Source organism: Anas acuta, chromosome 25 (assembly GCF_963932015.1).
Source record: "Anas acuta chromosome 25, bAnaAcu1.1, whole genome shotgun sequence".
Taxonomy (NCBI): Eukaryota; Metazoa; Chordata; class Aves; order Anseriformes; family Anatidae; genus Anas; species Anas acuta.
Window position 1 is genome coordinate 4,864,237 of NC_089003.1, and position 19,941 is coordinate 4,884,177.

General features: G+C 54.0%; 2 protein-coding genes and 1 long non-coding RNA gene across 3 annotated transcripts in view; 2 read left to right on the top strand and 1 right to left on the bottom strand.

The window, feature by feature from the left end:
- The window catches only part of LOC137844695 (feather keratin Cos2-3-like), a 38,803-nt gene extending 22,467 nt beyond the window's left edge, over positions 1–16,336 (top strand). Inside the window, exon 2 of the mRNA XM_068661234.1 lies at positions 15,649–16,336. Coding sequence (XP_068517335.1) covers positions 15,670–15,975 — 306 coding nt within the window. The 5' untranslated portion in view covers positions 15,649–15,669 and the 3' untranslated portion in view covers positions 15,976–16,336. The remainder of the gene's footprint in view (positions 1–15,648) is intronic.
- On the bottom strand, positions 1,430–5,644 carry LOC137844712 (uncharacterized). Its single transcript, XR_011090006.1, has 3 exons — positions 2,211–5,644; positions 1,662–1,714; positions 1,430–1,565 (listed from the first exon to the last, which is right to left on the bottom strand). It is a non-coding gene; the product is annotated as an uncharacterized lncRNA (long non-coding RNA).
- LOC137844698 (feather keratin Cos1-1/Cos1-3/Cos2-1-like) lies at positions 6,699–7,289 on the top strand. Its single transcript, XM_068661237.1, has one exon. It carries the CDS (start codon positions 6,717–6,719, stop codon positions 7,020–7,022), a length of 306 nt encoding a protein of 101 aa, XP_068517338.1. The 5' UTR covers positions 6,699–6,716; the 3' UTR covers positions 7,023–7,289.
- Positions 16,337–19,941: the final 3,605 nt, after the last annotated feature.

Here is a 19,941-nt window from a genome sequence, read left to right on the forward strand (position 1 = left end):
CACCTGAGCACACTGCTGGCTCATATTCAGCCGACTATCAACCAATACTCCCAGGTCCTTCTCTGCCAGGCAGCTCTCCAACCACTCATCTCCCAGCCTGTAGCTCTGCTTGGGGTTATTGTGCCCCAGGTGCAGGACCCGGCACTTGGCCTTGTTGAACTTCATGCAGTTGACCTCAGCCCATCAGTGTAGCCTATCCAGATCCTCCTGCAGAGCCTTCCTACCTTCAAGCAGATCGACACACGCGCATAGCTTGGTGTCATCTGCAAAGTTACTGAGGGTGCACGCAATGCCCTCGTCCAGATCATCGATGAAGATATTAAAGAGGACCGGCCCCAGCACCGAGCCCTGGGAAACGCCACTAGTGACTGGCCTCCAACTGGACTTGACTCCATTTACCACGACTCTTTGTGCCCGGCTATCCAGCCAGTTTCTAACCCAATGAAGCATGCGCCAGTCCAAGCCATGAGCAGCCAGTTTCTTGAGGAGAATGCTGTGGGAAACGGTGTCAAAAGCCTTGCTGAAGTCAAGGTAGAACACATCCACAGCCTTTCCCTCATCCACCCAGAGCGTCACAGAGTGTCATAGAAGGAGATCAGGTTCGTCAAGCAGGACCTGCCTTTCATAAACTCATGCTGACTGGGCCTTCCAGCCCACTCCTTCTCAATTTTCCACATTGCAGCTAACAGCCAGCTAACTCTCCTTCCTTCCTTTTCTCTTTCCTTACTGTACATGCATCTTTCCATTTATTAAATTCATTCCTTGAGGGATTTGGATTGTGGTGTATTGAGCTTAGCCATTGCTGCTTTGCACCTTGCCTTCCATTTCCAAGAAAACCCTTTCACAGTGGGGCCCATTTCTCAAGGGAACCATTCATTATTCTAACACAAGGCTCCTGCTGACTACACCCAGCTCTGTCTCCCAACACTACAGAGCACTGGCAGGTTCTCTACGGATCCTTGGCAGAATGAGGACCGGCCACTGGTTGTGGTTGTAATTAGGGATGTATTATTACATAATAAATTACTAGAAATACTAAAAATTACTACAAAATCCTAAAGCTTACTACAAATAAATTGCTAGTTTGATTACTAGCTTGATAACACCAATGCCCTTTCTCGCCACAATGGTGGGTATCTCAGCATGCTGGAGCCAGTGAGAGGGAGAGACAAGGAGGCAGGGGTGCACATTAACAGCCCCTTCCACATGATGAATATTTGCCTTGCTGTTGGTTATGCTAACCACACTGCCAGGCATCAGGAGCAGGGGCTGCCACTCACACCTGGCTCACCACAAGCCCCAGGTGTCCTTGCTGGGCAGGCTCAGCTCAGAGCGCTATGCAAACTGTGATGAGACGGAACTGCACCTCACAGCACCCGCACCTTCCTGTATAAAGCTGCAAGCTGAGGGCACCAGTGTGGGCTCAGTGCACACAGGTAGACAGCGCTGTCCTGGAGCTTGGCATCTTGCACGTGGAGAAGCACCTGGGAGTTCTCCATGGAGAGCACAGAGGAGATCCTCTCAGAATGCACATGAGGCTTGAACTTGCTCACCTGCAGCAAGAACTGAGGGGACTGGGTCAGGTGCTGCTGGTACCAGAAGATGTATGGAGAAATGGTGCTGGTGGAGAAATTGCAGTGCAGAGTAGCGTTGTGTCCCACCTGGATGGCAGTTTCTTGGGCAAACTGCACCACAGTGTCCTTCTGTGCATGACCTGCAAAGCCAGAACAGCATCTCAGCACTGCTTGAAGATGTATCTGTTCTCCCCCTCTCTCTCCTGTGTCTATCAGCTCACCAACTTGTTCACTGTCCCCACTCTCCATCTCCCTTTTCATGGGCTATAAAATGCTGAGCTAAGTACACATGCACTCTTCTTTCTGCAGGTGCTATTCAATTCCCATACCCAAGTCTGTCAGCTTACCTACTTTTTAGGAGTATCTCACCATGATTTGAGTCCTTGTGTACCTGTGAACAATGCATGTATGAATGCTAGGCATCTGCAAAGGAAAAGTGTAGAAGCTTATTCATCCCTGAACACTCGTTGCTCCTGACATCTCCCAGACTGTCTCCCGTACTGGTCTGCAGCCCCTGCTCTCCCTACAGAAAACACTTCTAGTTCTTCCAGGAGGAAGGAGTCCAATTTCCCCCCTCCAGAAATGATGGGCTGCCATCTCTACCCTAGCTTGCCCTGCCTCAAAGTCACATCTCACCAAAGTCTGACAGTGCCAACAAGGCTGCCAGGAAAAGCAGGACCATGTCACGCTCTCGCCTTCACAGGGTGCCCACGTAGTGCCTGGAAAGAGGGAGCTCAAGCTTGCAAGTTCACTTCCCCCTCTGCCAGCTCAAAGCAGCCTCTAAACCTCAGCACAGAGGGTGGAGCAAAGCTCTCCCCCTGCTGCTCCTTGGGGCTCACCTCTGCCCTAGCAAGGCTCTCAAGAGAGGGATGGACTAGTGGCTAAAGCAGTCAGAAAGGAATCCAGCCAGTCTTTGCTGTGCTCCAGGACCCCTTGGCCAGCCAGAAGTGTTCCAGCACAGGGAGCGTCACACTTGTGCAGTTAGCTCACAGCTGCAGGCCTGTGAAGCCTAGGACATTTCACTTGGTCAGCTGTAAGGCAAAAGGACACCAACATGGCTGCTGTGTGCTTCCCTCTTTTTGCCCCTTCCGGCAGGTGGGCAGCCCCAGCAAGGGGCAAGTGTCCCCAGTGGCCTCCCCCTCCCATCCAGAACATGGCCAGACACAGAGACCTGCACCCACCTCTGCTGTCAATGAAGATGGGATTGCTTCCCCCACCCCCCTTCCACCCAATCCCCCGGGAGAGCCACACACTATCTGGCAGGGAAGGACGCCCCACCACAGCCCTCTGCTCAGCAGTCAGCACCTCTGCACACACAGGAGTGAATCCTGCACCAAGGACAGACCTTCAACAGTGCTGGCTAGTGCAGCAAACCCCTCAGTGACTCAGTCCTTTGGCAAGATCCAAGGTTCCAACACGTGTCATTAGAGTGAGTGACCAGCACAGATATTTGTTGTATTGCCAGGACGTAATCTCAGCGCCAGAGGTCCTGGATTTGGGCTTAGGAAGAAACCTGTACAACAAGCTCTTGGAAACAAGACCACTGCAGAAAACGGAGGAAACCCAGTGTGGCTGTTCTGAGGCTCCCCCGGGCCCGTGCTGTTTAACTCCAGGCCCTGCAAGGGGACTTCCAAGCACCGGCAGCGACCCCACGCGGCCCGACTGTGGCTGTGCCCCCGCCTCGCCCACGCCCCACCTGCCCGGCCCCACGCACTGCGGGGCACCCCCTGATGCCTCCAGCTGCACAGGCCGTTGGCTGCCTTTGCTGCAAGGGCGCGCTGCTGGCTCGTGTGTGGCTGGGTGCCTCCTGCACCCAAAAGCCTTTCCTGAGGGTTTGCTTCCCTGGCAGCCAGCCCCCATCCTGAATTACTCTGGGGGCTCTTCCTGCCCAAGAGGAAAATCCTTTTCTTTGCTCCTTTGCACCAAAATGAGGTTCTGGTCAGCCCCTTTCTCCAGCCAGCCTGTGTTCTCCACAGCACATTTGTGACCTACACAGTCACCACCTGTGTGCCCTGGCTGGGGACCATGCACAAACGAGGGTGCCCTCCTTCGGACTGCTTGTGGCCCTAATGAAAGCATTCAGCAGGACTGGATGTCTGGCACTGCCAGCTGCTACTCAGGCAGAAGGTGCCCTCCACGCCAAAGCTGCAGGCTTGGGCCTCCGGGAAGGGCTCTCAGGAGCTATGAACACTGTGCCAGACAGTCAGCCATACTGAAGACTTCAAATGCTGAGAATTCATTTGGCACAAGGGGGAGTGGGATGGGGACACACAAATTACTCTTGCTATTGTGTGATCCCTTTGCTGTGATATTCTACACATGGAGGAGTGACAGCTGCTCCTTTACCCTCAGGCGAACCAGCCAGTCCAGGCAGAACCAGCCATGGGAATCTGTCCCCTCTACGATGCATTTCTGAGACAATGCTGGCAGGCCTTTATAGACAAGTGAGAGGAGATGGGCCTGGCACTAGCATTGACTCCCAGATGAACCTGGCAGTGTCCAGGGTTGGAAATCTCTGACTGACAGGCACTCTCAGGAGCCTTACAGCAGTCTGCTTCTCCTGTACATCCCAAGGTCAACGATAGACAGCCACTCAGAGGCACTCCAAACGTTGCTATCCTGAATTAAACCAAGGATCCAAACTGTCCTGATACGGTCCTTGTTTGGGCCTGAAGATGGCAGGAACAGAGGGTGATTGTTGCAGCGGGACGAAAAGGAGGGCTCAGGAGAAAGGAGCTGTATTTTCCAGTGCCTCTTCCCTGCACACACCTCTGAGAGGCTGGTGCCATCTGCGTTCAGCTGCTCTCAGGCTCCTTCTGACAATGGGAACCCGCTCCCCTGCAGGACTCATGCACAGAGCACAGGAGAGTGCTACAACTGTGCACATTCCCTCGTGATAAAGGGGAAACAAGGACACATGCACGTGCTCATCTATACCTGCATGGAGTCCTGGACAAATCTCTGCACCCACGTGCCTTCACACAAAGCTAGCTGCACAGTGGTTGTCACAAGACAAGAGCAGATGTGTGAACAAAAGCAACCGGGCACTCAGGTGAGTGCACAAGGTGAGCCTACAAGGACAGGTGCTATATTATGGACCTCGTTCTCATAGTACCTGGGGTTGGTGGGACTGTGAAGCTCAAGGGCAGCCTTGGCTGCAGTTACTGTGAAATGGTGGAAGTTAGGTTCCTGAGCACAGTGAGGAGGAAGCACAAGAAACTTGCTGCCCTGGACTTCTGGAGAGCAGACTTTGGCCTGCTCAGGCATCTGCTTGGTAGAGTACCATGATACAAACCCCTGAAGGGGAGATGGGCCCAAGAAGGCTGCTTAATATTCAAGGAATATTCAAGCAGTATTCAAGGATTACCTCCTCCAAGCTCAGGAGTGATGCATCCCAAGAGGGAGTCAGGCAAAATGCCAGGAGACCTGCATGAATGAACATGGAGCAACTGGCTGAACTCAAACATGACAGAGAAGGCCATAGAGGGTAGGAGCAAGGACAGGTAGACTGGAAAGAATATAGATACATAGTCTGATGAGGCAAGATAGGAATCAAGTTAGGAGAGCTAAATCGAAGCCAGAATTGAATTTGGCCAAGGAAAGAAGCTTTGTTTCCATGCTTGTCTGCCTTGACAGTAGCATGTCGAGAACATGGAGGGAGGTGATTCACGGCCTGTGCTCCGCTCCATTGAGACCCGACCTGTGATATAGTATAAACTCACTTTAGGATAGAATAAAACTTGTGGTTAAAAGTTAGCAAGGACAAAGTAAACGACATCTTGTTATCTGTAGACCTTCTGTTATGTTTAAGCATCTTGTTATTTGAAAACATCCCAGTATTTGTTAACCGTTAGTCAGGCTGAGACTTGAGATAACTTGAGTCAACTGTCTTGTCTTGTTAACTGAGACTTCCTGTTATCTGCCGACCCTCAGTTGAACTGAAAGCCAACTCAGCATTTTTACAGCTTGGAAAACAACTGATTAAACAAAGGTGAAAAGTGCATTACGAGGAAGACCTACGGCCTTCCTCCCAAAGACCACTGCCCACATCCTGGAGACCCCGGCCCACAATTCTTGGAAGACTTATGCGCAAGCGCAAGGACTGATAAGCTAATTAGCATATGAAGCGAGGGTAGGCGGGATATGTAATGAATATGTATGGGTGCTAATTGAATATTCATTGTTTCGCTGTATAAATATGAGATATTTTGTCACTACGAACGTGCACGATAGGCGGAAGGATCCCCCGTGCATCCAGCGCTGCAATAAAGAATATACCACTTAAAGAAATTTTGTCCTTGACCTTTAAATCACCTGGAGTGCTGTGTTCAGCTTTGGGGCCCCCAGCATGAGAAAGGTATAGCCCTGTTCAAGTGGGTTCGGAGCAGAGCCATGAAGATGATCAGAGGGGACCCATCCAGCACATCCAGTGAGTCTTCTGCCCTCCACTGATGCATTCCTGCCCTAGAAATCCTTGGACATTTCATCCTAGCACTCTAAAGAAACCATCACTGCAGAATGGCCATGGCCTAGATCTGCAAATGAAAAGGCAGCAGTGCAGGAAACCGGTGCACAGCCCATATCATTTGTTGGGATGGTTTGCATTCAAGATGAGTTTGTCAGAAAATTGTTACCTCTGCCAAGGGTGCCTCTGGGCCTGCGGCAATGAAGTACCAGTATAAAAGGCAGCCCAGCTCTCCTGCTCTCTCATCCAATTCTGTTGCCTCATCCTCCTTGGTAACCAGGTGAGTCTGAAGCCCTCTCTCCTCTTCTTCTCAAGTAGAAGGGATCATGCATTAATAGACACCTCATCTGGTGAAGGTTCAGAGTGATGCTGGGCCTTGGAGTTCCTTCCCATGGGAGAGGGGTGGAGAGAGACGTTCTGTGTAGAGAGAGGCTGGGATATGGTGCAGAGGTAGACTTTAGGGTTATGTGCAACATGATTGTCTCATTGGATCAGCCTGCGCTTTGAAGGGCCCTGTCAGTACAAAGCGATGAAGACCATGAACCTCCTGGCACAGCCTCCACATCCACCCTCACCAGTTGCCTTAGCTCCTTTGTGGTGGGATAATGGGGCTGCTCCTCACCATATGCTCTGCTTCCTCTCTGCCCTCTCTCCCAGGTGCATCTCCAGCCCAAGACATGTCCTGCTACAACCAGTGCCTGCCATGCCGGCCCTGTGGCCCGACCCCGCTGGCCAGCAGCTGCAACGAGCCCTGCGTCAGGCAGTGCCAGAACTCCACCGTCGTCATTGAGCCCTCTCCCGTAGTGGTGACCCTGCCCGGCCCCATCCTCAGCTCCTTCCCGCAGAACACCGTTGTGGGATCCTCCACCTCTGCTGCCGTTGGCAGCATCCTCAGCTGTGACGGAGTCCCCATCACCTCCGGGTGCTGTGATCTCTCGGGCATTTCCAGCCGCTACTGTGGCAGAAGATGCCTGCCCTGCTAAAGCCACTGCCCATGGCCCTGGGGTTCCAGCACGACCATGGTGCTGGACAACAGAAGGAGGAGTCTTCATGCAATTGCTTTCAGAATGACGGACCTTCCTCACCTCCTCTGGCAAACATTGGCAGGAGCCTGACCAGGGGCTAGTCTGAGATCTCTGAAAACACAGTCCATGTCTCTCCTTCCATTCTAACACCTACCCCCCTGTCTCAATTTTCATAGTGTTCTTCTCCTCCCCTGTGCTGTGGGGATCCTCAGATCCAGCCCTGCCACTGTGGTAACAGCAGACAAATGCCCTGCATGAACTCCTCCATGGGCGAAGGATGCTGCCTCTTGGTTGGCCCTGGTGATCGCTGCACTGAAGGGCCTCTGCTCAGAGTGACCTCCTTTTCCTCTCTACATTCATTAAAGATTTCTGCATCCCGGCCTTGGTTGTACATGTTTCTTCCCTCTGCATATGCCCTCCTGAGCTGCTCAGCGAGAATGGTTTTGCCCTTGGTGGGTATAAGATGGGTGTTTAAAGTCTTCATGCAATTGCTTTCAGAATGACGGACCTTCCTCACCTCCTCTGGCAAACATTGGCAGGAGCCTGACCAGGGGCTAGCCTGAGATTTCTGAAAACTCGGCCCATGTCTCTCAGTAGGCCCTGGAGATCCCTGCACTGAAGGGCCTCTGCTCAGAGTGACCTCCTTTTCCTCTGTACACTCTTTAAAGTTTCCGGCAACCCAGCCTTGGCTGTAGATGTTTCTTCCCTCTGCGTATGCCCTCCTGAGCCGCCCAGCGAGAATTGTCTTGCCCTTGGTGGGTATAAGATGGGTGTTTAAGGAGCCTTTTCCCCACTCCCAGAACAATGGGAGGTTGCGACATGCTGCAGAGGGTCCTCTCTTGGACAATGCCCCTTGGGGCTGAAGAAGACATTCCTCACTTTCACAGAGCAAGGGGCAATCTACCCTTGCCTTGCAGCATCTCTGCCCACAGCTCCCCCCTGTCCTGCAAACAGAGAGCACAACCTCTGCTGTCCTCACGGAAGAAGCTACGAGTCTGTGGGAGGCTGTGGAGGCTTGGCACCCTGTAGGCTCTTAGGAACGGGCTTCTTCTTGCTCAGGACAGTGCTGTGCTGGGGAAGCAGGTGGGGACAGAAGATGGATGGCAGATGTGGGGAATGGGTGGAATAAGTGCAGGGATGCCCGACTGCTTCTACTCCACCCTCATCTTCCCTCGTTTGCCCTACCTCAGGGCTATGGCCAGCACACATGGGCATGTGTGGCAGGAACACATGTCCCATGAGGCCCAACCGCCCCCAGCACAGCACTTGGCAGGGCCCAGGTGATGGCACACATGCAGGGCTGATCCCCTTCCACAAGACAGCATTGGTGTTCCCCGTCATGGACCATACACGTAAATCTCTAGTCCCTGAGGACCCTGAACCCATATGGGGTGGGTCAGTGCAAAGACAGCAGGCAGTTCGCATGCCCCCACACTGCTCTAGGGTGCCCACTTGCCCCCAAGCATGCAACAGCTTTCCTCAGGTGCAGGACGTGCACTCACAGGGACTTCCTCATGCTCATTTCCACTTTTCCTGACCATTTGCTTTGCTCCTGCTCAGGCAAGTTGTTTCTCTGTTTCTTCTTTTGGTTATTTAGAGGCTATGTTCAGGACGCGTGCAGCTCTCTGGTGCCCAGTTGCACTTCAAGGATGCCCATTGTTTCCAGGCCCTGCTTGAGTGCTGGCAGACATTTTTCCTGTCAGTGCTTTGCAGCCCTTTGATGTTTCTCATCAGTATCTTATTAGAGCCTGGTTACATCTATGACAGGTCGCATCAGAAGGGCACCTTGTCCTTCCCTGCTTGATTACAGAGCTGTTTTCTTATGGATCCACTTATGGCCCTGCTTGGTACAGCATTGTCATGTCCAGAAGGAATCAGCCATGCAGGCAAGAGAGATGAGCCAAAGGTGCACTGGGGTAAACCCTTTGTCTTTCCTGGTGCCAGAGGAATGGAGTCAGCCACAGCTGCAAGAGAATGCAACCAATTTAGCCCAGGTGAAGGTATGGCACTGCCAGGGCTAAGGTGTGGGGTAGACCACAGGAAAGAGCTCTGACAAACATTTCTGCTTTGTTGGGATGGCCCATTGCCCTGGAAGGGCTTGGCCCATGTTGCAACCCAAAACATGACTGGTAGTTCCTGGAGACATTGGTTTCTTAATTGCTCTGCTGTTTATTGCCTACCTTGAATGCCCCAGGACACTGATAGCAATATATAAACCTTGTGTGTAGTTCTGGGTGCATGTCATTGGCAAACAGATAAAAGTGTGGTTGGGATCTGCCTCTCTGTTTGAACAAGGCAGATTAGCTTGGATGAGACACCCACTACGCTGAGAAAACACATTTGCTCTGAAATACGACATGTGAAGCTGCCCCCTTGCCTTCAGGAGAACCAGCCAGATATGGGTTGGATGGGATTCTATATCCTCTGCGATGCATTTCTGAGACAATGCTGGCCAGCCTTTATAGACAGGTTTGAGGAGCCAAGCCATAGGCCTGGCTTCAGCACTGACTCCCAGGAGGACCTGGCAGTGTCTACGGGTGGAAATCCCTGACTGACAGACACTCTCAGGAGCCTCACAACAGTCTGCTTCTCCTATATATCCCAAGGTCATCGATGGACAGCCACGCTGAGGCACTCCAAACATTCAGTTACCCTGAAATAAACCAAGGATCCAAACTGTCCTGATTCGGTCCTTGTTTGGGCCTGAATTTGGGAGAAACTGAGGAACATTGTTGCAGCGTGAGGAAAAGGAGGGCTCAGGAGAAAGGGGCTGTGTTTCAGTGCCGCTTCCCTGCACACACCTCTGCCAGGCTGCTGCCATCTCCGTTCAGCTGCACCCAGGCTCCAGACCCTTTCAGCAGAACCGAAGTGCCTTGGAGGGGCCGGGCTGGCGGGGGAACCCCCGCGGCTGCGGGACGAGGTGGTCCTGGCGGGCGGAGCGGCAGCGCCCCCTGGGGGCTGTGCCCCTGCCTCGCCCCCGCCACACACGCCCGGCCCCGCCCGCCACGGTTCCTGCACGGCCGCAGCCCCGGCTCCTCTCCCCGTGGCTCTCAGGGCGCAGTAATACACCGCCGCGTCCCGAAGCCGGGGCTTGGTGAGCCACAGGGCGCTGGACCGGCGGTCTGCTGCCACCACGAGCCACCCCGGCAGGTCCGTCAGTTCTCTGGAACCACTGAGAGCGCTCATGAGGAATGCGGGTCCTTGGCCCGGGAGATGGCGGTACCAGTGGATGACTTCACCAGTCTGGATGTTGGGGTGTGAGCAGGTGATGTTGATGCTGGTGCCCTCCCTGGTCTCTGCCCATGGTTCCTGCTGCACCTGGGCTCTGCACACAGCCACTGCCGAGAAAGCAAGCAGGAGAAAACTCAGAAAACGTCTTTCCTGCACTGAAAATGTCACGCAGGGGGAGAGGGGAGAAGAAAACAGTTGACAGCTGATGCGAGCTTTTTCTCAGAAGAAAGCATGCAAAGGAATTTCACTGGGAATGGTTATTAGGGGACCAAGTCGGAGCAGGGCTGTTTGGGAGGAGAGTCCGAGCCAGGAGGAGAAGGGAAGCAGGCAGCAATGAGTGGGGGTGTGCCGAAAGGAGAGGAGGGAGGCAGGGAGCAAGGCAAGGTGGGAGGCAACGGCCGGCTGAGCTCGCTGGAGGCAGGCGGGATGGCTGCAGAGGGAGGCCAGAGGGGAGCGAGGTCCGTAAGAAGCCGGCGGGCCAGAAGCGAGGGCAGCCCCGTCCCGTCCCGTCCCGTCCCGTCCCGTCCCCGGCGCCGGCAGCCCCGCGCACCCAGGAGCACCGCGGCCAGCGCCGCCAGCCCTGCGGCCCGGCCCTGCCGCATCCCGCCGCTCCGCCGCCCGCGCCGCGCTGCCCCCGCCAGCCCCGGCTCTGCTCCGCCCGCGGCGCCTCCTCCCCGCCGCCGCCGCCCGGCGCCGCCAGCTCCGCCCCGGGGCCGCTCGGGGGCTGGCCCGGGCTGCGAGTGCTGGGCGCCTGTGGGCGGGCAGGGCTTCGGCTGCTGCCCGCGGGGCTCTGCCCGTCCTGCAGCCCAGCCCGGGATAGGAGAGGCAGAGGGAGAGAGAGTGGGAGATGGAGCGGGAGCGAAAGGGCGAGGGAGCGGAGACAGCAGCTGCCCGTCTGCTACGGCATCTCCTTTGGGAGTGGGAAGGGGAGAGGAGGGCAGTGAACGGGGTAGGAGATGAGTAGGGAGAGAGGAGAGAAGGGGGAGAGGAGAAAGCAGCTGCCTGCCTGAAGCGTCCCCAGTGGAGGGCAACGGGTCAGGCTGGGCTGGGCCTGGGAGCTTGGTGCTGTGGTGCGCTGGTATCACAGCTGTGGCCGGCACTGCTGCAGGTGTGGAAAGCCAGCAGCAGGAACGGGTCCGGGGACACAGTGCCCCGACAGCACCCCAAACCGTACGGGGCCCTGCTGTCTGGCACTGCCCATTGAGCTGTCATCGTCGGTCGAGCGTCTCTGCCCAGATTGAGGGGCACAATTGCCACTTTCCCATTTACAAGCTTCACGGCAATAGTAGCTGAGCACGTACCCAGGAGACACACAGGCAGGGACAAACATGCCCATTTGGGGAAGATAGATGCAGGCCAGTACCCCCAGTAGCTGCTTTTGGAGACCCCAAATGGACTTGCCACATTTTCCTGCAGGCTGAGACCCCCTTTCCCTGCTTGGGGGACCCCTGGCTCCAGCAGCTGACAGCACAGGGCAGGGATGTCCTCGCGCTGAGTCTGACTCCAGCAGCTAGCATCAAATCCACTTCTGCCACTCCATGAGGAATTGCTACGTTCTCCTTGCAGCACATGTGTTCATGGGACAGAGCGAGATTATGGAGACGTAAGGAAATATTCCAGAAGAGGACAGGACAGACAGCGGTGCTCATGTGCAGGGCCCAGCCATGCAAGTACAGGCTGCAGCCCCTTTTACACCCTGCTCTGTCTGCCCTAGTGTACTCCTCCCGGCTCCCATTTCCCTGCACGTCCCCTCATGGGGTTGTATAGGTCTGTCCTGCACCCACCCCAGCGTGTGTCCTAGCCCACAGCTGTAGGAGGTGCAAGGCCCAAGCTGATCTCCCTGTGGCTTCTTGATAGGCCACCAACTGGTGTTGTGACTGCCCACATTTGATCTCCTCTCTTCCTCCCTCATCATCTATCAGTCAGGTTTGTATCCGTGTGTGTTGTTTCCAGCCTCCTGCAGTTCTTTCTCTCGGCCCCCCTCCCAAGTGCTGAAGGGCTGCTTCTAGGGTAGGAAACAAGAAGGGAGGAGCTGAAAGGTATGAAAGAAAATAAGGGCTGCTGTGGAAGCAGTGATGGCAGCTTCCCCAAGACCTCCATGTCAGAAGAGAGTAGAGAAAACAGCATGGCCCTGAAAGCAGAGACAGCAAACACAGCAGAGGAAACAAAGAAACAACCTCCCTCTGTTTCTCAGGTTTTGCATGGCTTCCTTCACCTTCTCGGTCTTTACGCTGTAGGTTGGTGCATGGGGCAGAGGGAATCACAGCCCTGGAGAAGATGGACACCACTTTGTTGTGGGAGAAGTTTGCAATGGGGTGGGTATAGAGGAGGGAACGTAGCCCCCGGCATGATACAAGTGCAGGGAAGTGAGAGTGAGCAGACAGTGTCTTGTGTCTCCTCACACGTCTATGTTCAGAGGGAGACCAGGAGCACCCTGCAGGAGCTCAAGGAGCACAGGAAAACTGGTGGTGCTGTTGTATTTAAGGAGCACAGCAGTCCAGAAGCTCTCTGCAGAAGGCAGCTGCATGACTGACAGCAAGTCCCAGAAGAAGCTGTGATTGTGTAGGGCCAGAGCAGGGCAAACGAAGGGTGAGCGCCGCTTCCATGTATATTTCATCCATATAACCAAACCTACCAATTTCTGAAATTGCACGCATTAGCCCCAGACTAAGTATGCTTCATCTCCAGAGTTCAGCTCTGTGTCCTTTGAATCCCCCTGTGAGGTGGGCGTAGACGATACACGTCTGTTTGGCTTTCTGTGTTGCACCCACGGGGTCTGTCCTTCCTCCCACAGCACAGCAACACCAGGACCCATGTTCCTCTCGTTCGATGCCATTTCTGCCCAAGGTTTCAGACCCTGCATGACTCAGCACCAGGCCCATGAGTCACAGATGTATGTGTGGCATTGGTTTCCCCATGGGGGACCTCCGTCCCACCCCACACACCACTGACACTGCACCGGCAGCAGATCCACGCAGGGCTGGGCCTGCACAAAGATGGCAGGATTTCTCAGCCTTTCTCCTTGTGCATAAAGCTAATGCCATCCTTTTGAACTCTCTAGCCATGGGGAGTGCAGCTGTGTCCTGGCCTGGAGAGGCAGGGAGGGGTGACTGCCACCATGCTCTTACACTCTGAATCCTGTGGTACAGAATTAAAGAAAGGATCCAAACTGTTGTGGGCCCATCCTTGTTGGGGACTGACATTGGCAATGAACTTCTTAGGGTCAGGAGAAAGAGGGCTTCAGATACAGAAGGCTGCATTTCAGCATATGTGCTGTGGGCACTTCTGGGCTGTTTTTGTTCTGTGATTGTTCAGCTGTTCTCAGGTTCCTTCTTGCTCTCTTCTTGCCAAGTAAACATCCACCACACAGCTCTCTCACACCCCCTGCTGAAAGCAAGATGTTGGGAGAGAATGTGATTTAAGCTAAAGGACTTACAAGTTGAGATAGGTATAATATAATTAAGTGAAAAAGAAAGAAAAATTATAAAACTAAAGAGCGAAGGGTGTTTGGAAACAAACTGAGAGAAAATTATACTCCACTTCCCATCAGCAAGTGATGTTCGTCGAAGTCTTTGGAAGCACTGACTTAGTATGCCCACCCCTGTTTTTCCTTCCCCTTTCACATCTTTACTGCTAAGTGTGACATCATCCAGTACGGAACATTCCTTTGGTTGGTTTAGGTCAGGTGCCCTGGTGATGTCCCCTCCCAACCTCATGCCCACCCCCCACCTCCCGGCTTTGGGGGGCTTGGAGAGAGTCTTGATGCTGTGTCAGCACTGCCCCACTATAGCCCCAATATTGGTGTGATGGCAATGCTGTTCTAGCTCCAAGTGCTGAGCACAGCACTCTAGGGGCTGCTGTGGGGAATGTTGAGTCTGTCCCACATAGCCCCAACACAGGCCAGTGCCCACATGGGAGGAACATGTGCATGAACATGACACAGTGTACAGCAAAGATTCTGGACAGCATTTGAGCAAAGCACATGGTTTGACGTGGTAGAGAGGGGAGGTGGACTGGGAGCCTTGCAGAAGGCGCTGGAGCCAGGGCTCTTGACAAGACAATGTCAGCTTTCTTGGGCCTTCAACTTAAGGCCTGAGAATCCTATTTGTTAGCCTGAGTAGCAGTGGCAAGGAAAGTGCTGGAGTGCCCCGACTGATCACTGGTGGGTGTCATGACAGAAATAAGCTTGCGTCATGTAAGGAGATGGTGTATGATTTTATTCATTTTTTTTTTGAAGCAAAAAATGAAAGGCATCAAGTTATGGGAGTGAAGAAGGAATTCCCTATGGACAGGATCTGCAGTGTGTGTCTTGGGAAAATCCACCCGGCTCTGTCCGATGCTGGTAGAAGGCAGGATCACCTGCACATGAAAGCATTCCTTTCTGTGTACATTCATCTTGTTATTCCTTCTAACTAAAACAGCCACTGACCTGTTGGGCCTTTCTTTTGTGATCCAGAAAGGGCCCTGCACAACCTCTCCCCCTTTACAGACACCCCTGGGTCAGAGCAGGAGGAGGCAAAACAGGCCAGCAGGTTTTCCCTGAGGGCAGTGTCAGCAGGGTTAGGGTCACAGGCAGGAGCTGGGTCACCTGTAATCAAAAGGGCCCCAGAGAGTCCCTAGGGAGTCACCCTGACTGAAAACATTTGCCTTTACTGGACTCTTCCAGCACGTGAGCTGAGTCTTCTGCCCACACTGACGTGTTGCCTGGAAATACTTGGGCCTCCCTACCTGCCACTCAGGAGTTGCCTTCTCTGGGGAAAGGACATAAAGCAGGAAATGAAAAGCAGCATCACAGGAAGGCAACACACATCCCGTATCATTAGGTGGGATGTTTTGCATTCAAGAGCAGCTTGTCAGAAAATAGTCCCTGCTTCAAGGGATGCCTCTGGACATGGGGCAGCTAAGGCCCACTATAAAAGCCAGCCCAGCTCGGTGCTCTCTCATCCACTTCTCTGGCCTTCTTCTTGTTGGGATCCAGGTGAGTGTGAAGCCCCTTCTTGTCTCCCTCATTCTCCCACAGGAGGACTCAGTTCCTTGGACCTTTCAGCTGCTATCAGCTGTGTGCCCTGCCAAATCTTGGGACTGCTGATTGTGGGAGAGTCAAGGGGTAGAAGGTTTGTCATGGAGGAAGATTGGGCCTTTGGCGTGATGGCTCTTATGCTTGAGCCTAGGGTGTATCCTGGCTGTGGTGGCTCTTTTTGGGCCCTGTCAGGATGCAGCCAAGAATGCCTTGCACATCCCTGCACAGCCTCCAGCTCACAGTACTGCCTGTGCCTTGGATCTGTTAGGGTGGGGTGACTGGCTGCTCCTCATGCATGCCCATGTTAAACTTCCTATCTGCCCTCTCTCCCAGGTGAACCTCCTGCCCCCAGACATGTCCTGCTACGACCAGTGCCGGCCATGCCAGCCCTGTGGCCCGACCCCGCTGGCCAGCAGCTGCAACGAGCCCTGCGTCAGGCAGTGCCAGAACTCCACCATTGTCATCCAGCCCTCTCCCGTGGTGGTGACCCTGCCCGGCCCCATCCTCAGCTCCTTCCCGCAGAACACGGCTGTGGGATCCTCCACCTCTGCTGCCGTTGGCAGCATCCTCAGCTGTGACGGCGTCCCCATCAACTCTGGGTGCTGTGACCTCTCCTGCATTACCAGCCGCTACTGTGGCAGCAGGTGCCGCCCCTGCTAAAGATGCCAGACAGTGCCCCAGACCAGGACCCCAGGAACTCACAACATGCTGCTGGCCAAAATGGATGGAAGAAGAGACCTCATGTTGTTGTTCTAAGAGGACCTGACCATCTCTGGCTTTCCTGTAAAGACAGATAGGAAGGGGCCAGCCCGGAGTCTATGACAACATGACCAATGTCTTCCTATCCTGTTTTCTACACACTCTTTTTCTTTCTTTGCTTTCTTGCCCTCTCCTTTGTGTGAGGCCCCCAGAAACCAGCCTGGAGAGACCTGGTAGACCCTCTCCCCATGTGGGCCATGTAGATTGATGTCCTGTTGCAAGTCTGCCATTGGAAAAGCTGAACAGATTTTTGTCTGCTCCTGCTTGCTACGATCTTGGGGCCTCCTCTTGGAGTCACCACCTTTCCCTCCTGAGCCTTGATAAACATTTGCAGCAACCCTGAGTGTGTCCCTGTGTGGTCTTTTCATCTGGATACTGATGGCCAAGGGAGAAAACCATTCCTTAGTGGGAATAGGCTGGGGGCACTGCCTCATTCCTCTAGGCACTGGAGGGTGGGGCATACTGCAGCAATTCCTCTTTCAGGCACTGTCTCTTGAAGGTGAGGAAGACATCCCTAGTTCCATCACAGCCAATAGCCACCAGTCCGTGACTTGTGGCATCTCCGCCTAGACAAGCGCTGTTGACATTGTAGGCCCGAGCTCTTGGGGAAGAGTGTTTGTCTTGCTTTGGGTGGAGCTGTGCTGGGGGTGGAGGCTGAGACCAATATGATCCCAAAGGACTGCAGAAACTGGGAATGGGTAATTGTCTTGGTGATGGCCCTCTGTCCCTCATCGACTTTCACATTTCCTCCACCACCTAATCATGGGCATCATGTCTGGGCATGAAGAGCAGGAACAGCTTCCCTGTGCATCCCCATTACACTACAGCACAGCGTCTGGCATGGCCCAGCTGTTGCCAAGATGCATAGGGCTGAGGAGATCCACAGGTTCGTACTGGTACCAGTCCCATCAGGCCACACACTGGAGTCCCCAGGCCCTGTGAACTCAATTCCTTTTTCATAAAGGCAGGCCCAGGGCAGGGACCAATGCCCAAACACTCACGGCTGCTCAGTCTTGCTTTCTTTTCCCCAAGCATGGATCAGCTTTCATCAGGCCCTGGAACTCAGAGACCCCATAGGTGGCACAATTGCACCATGCTCCAGAAAAGACATTCTGTGGGGGCAGGGATCCCAGAGTCTCTGCTGAGACATAGCAGTGAGAATGGGACCTGATTGTGCACTCAGCAAGATCTGTGTATGGGCCCTGAATGTCACAGGGTATGCACCAGCCCAACCACAGGGCACACGCTGGGAGATCTTCTCCCAGGCACCAAGCTCCTCTGTCATTCCCAGAGCCATGAGGATGAAGTGGCCCTTGTGCTCCATGTAGCCCCACTGCTCTCCACACCCAGGTGAGGGCCTTCCCACAGTAGCACACCTCGGGGCCCTGTGGTGTGGGGGTACTTTACTTTCACAAGGACTCTTGGCCCCTAGTCCAAAGACTCTGCTCAAGCTCAGGCCTAGCATGGCATTGCCCCAGCTCTGCTGCCTGTGTGCCTGTGCCTGGGCTGGCCAAATCTTGTCAGCCTGGCCTAGCCAGCCTCTTAGATGGTGCAGGGCCATCACTGGATGGAGCCTTCATCCAGGCCTCTCTGGAGTCTGGCCTATCAGGTATTAGCCCCGGCCCAGCTCTCACGCTGGGACCGAGACTTTCTACGCGTAACACATCCATTGCTTGGGTTAGAGCAATAATCAATAGGTGCTTCTGAGCCAGAATTATCTCCTGGCTAACACTGAAGTCTGAGATGGAGGAGCATATTCACAATTTGTAGATTCACAATTGTCTTGGAAATGACAGAATCCTTCTGGAGAACAAGTCCCCTGTACATCCAGAGTTGTTGCACAGCCTGGGCACCTTCCTGCACCAGGGTGTCACTCACAGCACAGAAGTACAAGGCGCTGTCAGAAAGCTCGACTTCCTTCAGCCGCAGAACACTGGATTTCCTCTCAGTGTTCAGCTCCGTGGTGAGACGGTCACTCTGCTTGGTGCCTGCTCCTGCTTGATAGGAAATCCGTTGAGGGGCTTGTCCCTTCTTCTGCTGGTACCAGAGCAAGCCATTAAAGTTGGAGGTTTCATATGTGCAATTTGTCTGGAAGGTGTTTCCCTGCTCCACAGTGACTTGTCCTTCTTGCTGCATGACGGACACCTGCCCCGTGGTTTCTGGAAGAAAGAGAAGTTCAGCAGTTCTGTGGGGAAATCTCCAGACAGCCAAACAGGAGTGAATTCAGACCTGTGGGAGATAAGGCCCCCTGTCCTTTACTGGGCTGAAAGGTCCCCAGGGCTGGGGCACAGCAAGGTGGTGTGGGGGCAGAGCTCAGAGCTCCCTGGCCAGAGCGGACCCTGAGGAGAGCTGTGCTGTGTGCCTGCTCCTCCTGCCTCACACATCAGGCAGAAGACAGACTGGACACCCTGGTAATGTCCATGGGAGGAGAGCTTTCATGTCCCTGTATCCACTTGGACACAATCTGTCTGTTTCTATAGGAAAGGGCGAAATGAGGGACGGCAGAGACTGATGAAATCTTCTCTGGTTCCAGTAGGTGGACCAGAAGAGAGACGCAGAAAAGGGATGGACTGAAAGGACGAGAGAAGCAGGAGAGGTCTCTTCTCCATCTCCTCATTCCAAATTTCGAAGAATAACAGCAATGTGAGATAACCAGTCCAAGAACCAGAAACAGGAGACAACATTTACCAACATTTTCCCTGTGATTCATAATCTCTTTTTCACATAAATGTGGTAAGGCTGACGAGGGCTTCCTGGGAAAAGAAGATTTATGTCTTGATTAAAAGCCAGCACTTACCCAGCAGTTGCCCCAGGAAGGCAGTGAGGATGAGATACCCACGGTGCATGCTGAGACCGACCCTCTTGTTTGCTGTGGGAGAGAGAGTCAGAAAAGCACCTCCCAGCCCCAAGAGAACAGAGCTGCCGGAAATGACTTTGCTGGGGGAACAGGAGGAGATTCAGCAAAGATAAATTTTCTGTTCTGACTGTGCCCCAAATGCTCCCTGGGGTTTCTCCCTCCTCCAGCAGGAGCAACCTCTGAGGATTGTCACAGTCAGGGATCCTAGGAACTCTGGGAGCCGCATCATGTGCAGGGGCTGCTCTCGTCTCCTCTCCCAGTGGGGTCCTCACTTCCCCAGCTACATCTGCCTTCTCTTCTCTCTTCTGCACAGGCACTGTTTGGCCATGGCTGATGTCAGGACAGTCTTCCCCACTGAGCTTGTTCTTTCTACCTTGGGGTCCTCTGCTCCATAGAAATGTTTCTGTTTCCTGTGTGAGGAGTAGATGCCTTTCACATCCCCAGAAAGAAGGGAGGAACCATGCTACGCAGCAGCCAGGGTTTCTGGCTGTGTCCTGTTCTGGTGGGATAACCTAGCATTTGCAAGAGGAACGGGGCTCCACTGGGGTGTTGGATGGCACGAGCCTAGAGGGGACAAGGACAACCTGTTCCATTGGGCAAGGGGTGAGGAGTCAGCAGGAAAAGGATGTGGGTTCAGTTTGTCACATGCACTCACAATGGTGGGCCACAGGGGGCACCCACCCAGGGCCACGTCCCCAGCAGTTTCTGCTTCCCTGATGCTTGGGCCCCCTCTATCACCACCCCTAACACCTTGTCTGGCTAGGCTGTGCCTGGCTAGTTGCCTTGTCAATGCCTCAGAGGTGTACTTCTCAGACATCCAAAGGAATGACACTCCAAGCCCTGCAGCCCCCAACTGCTCCTTTCATAGCCCCCAGGCAGTGTGAACGTTCTCCCTCTCTCCAAAAATATTTACCGCATGAAGCAGTGAATCCTCTTCACTGCCTGTGGTGTCCCGAAACAGAAGGAGATTGTTCATGGAGAAGTTTGGGATCTGCATGGCAGCTCACCTG

What these genes read in the sequence shown, in the direction of transcription:
- LOC137844698 (XM_068661237.1), top strand. Translation starts at nt 6,717, where the DNA reads ATGTCCTGCTACAACCAGTGCCTGCCATGCCGGCCCTGTGGCCCGACC.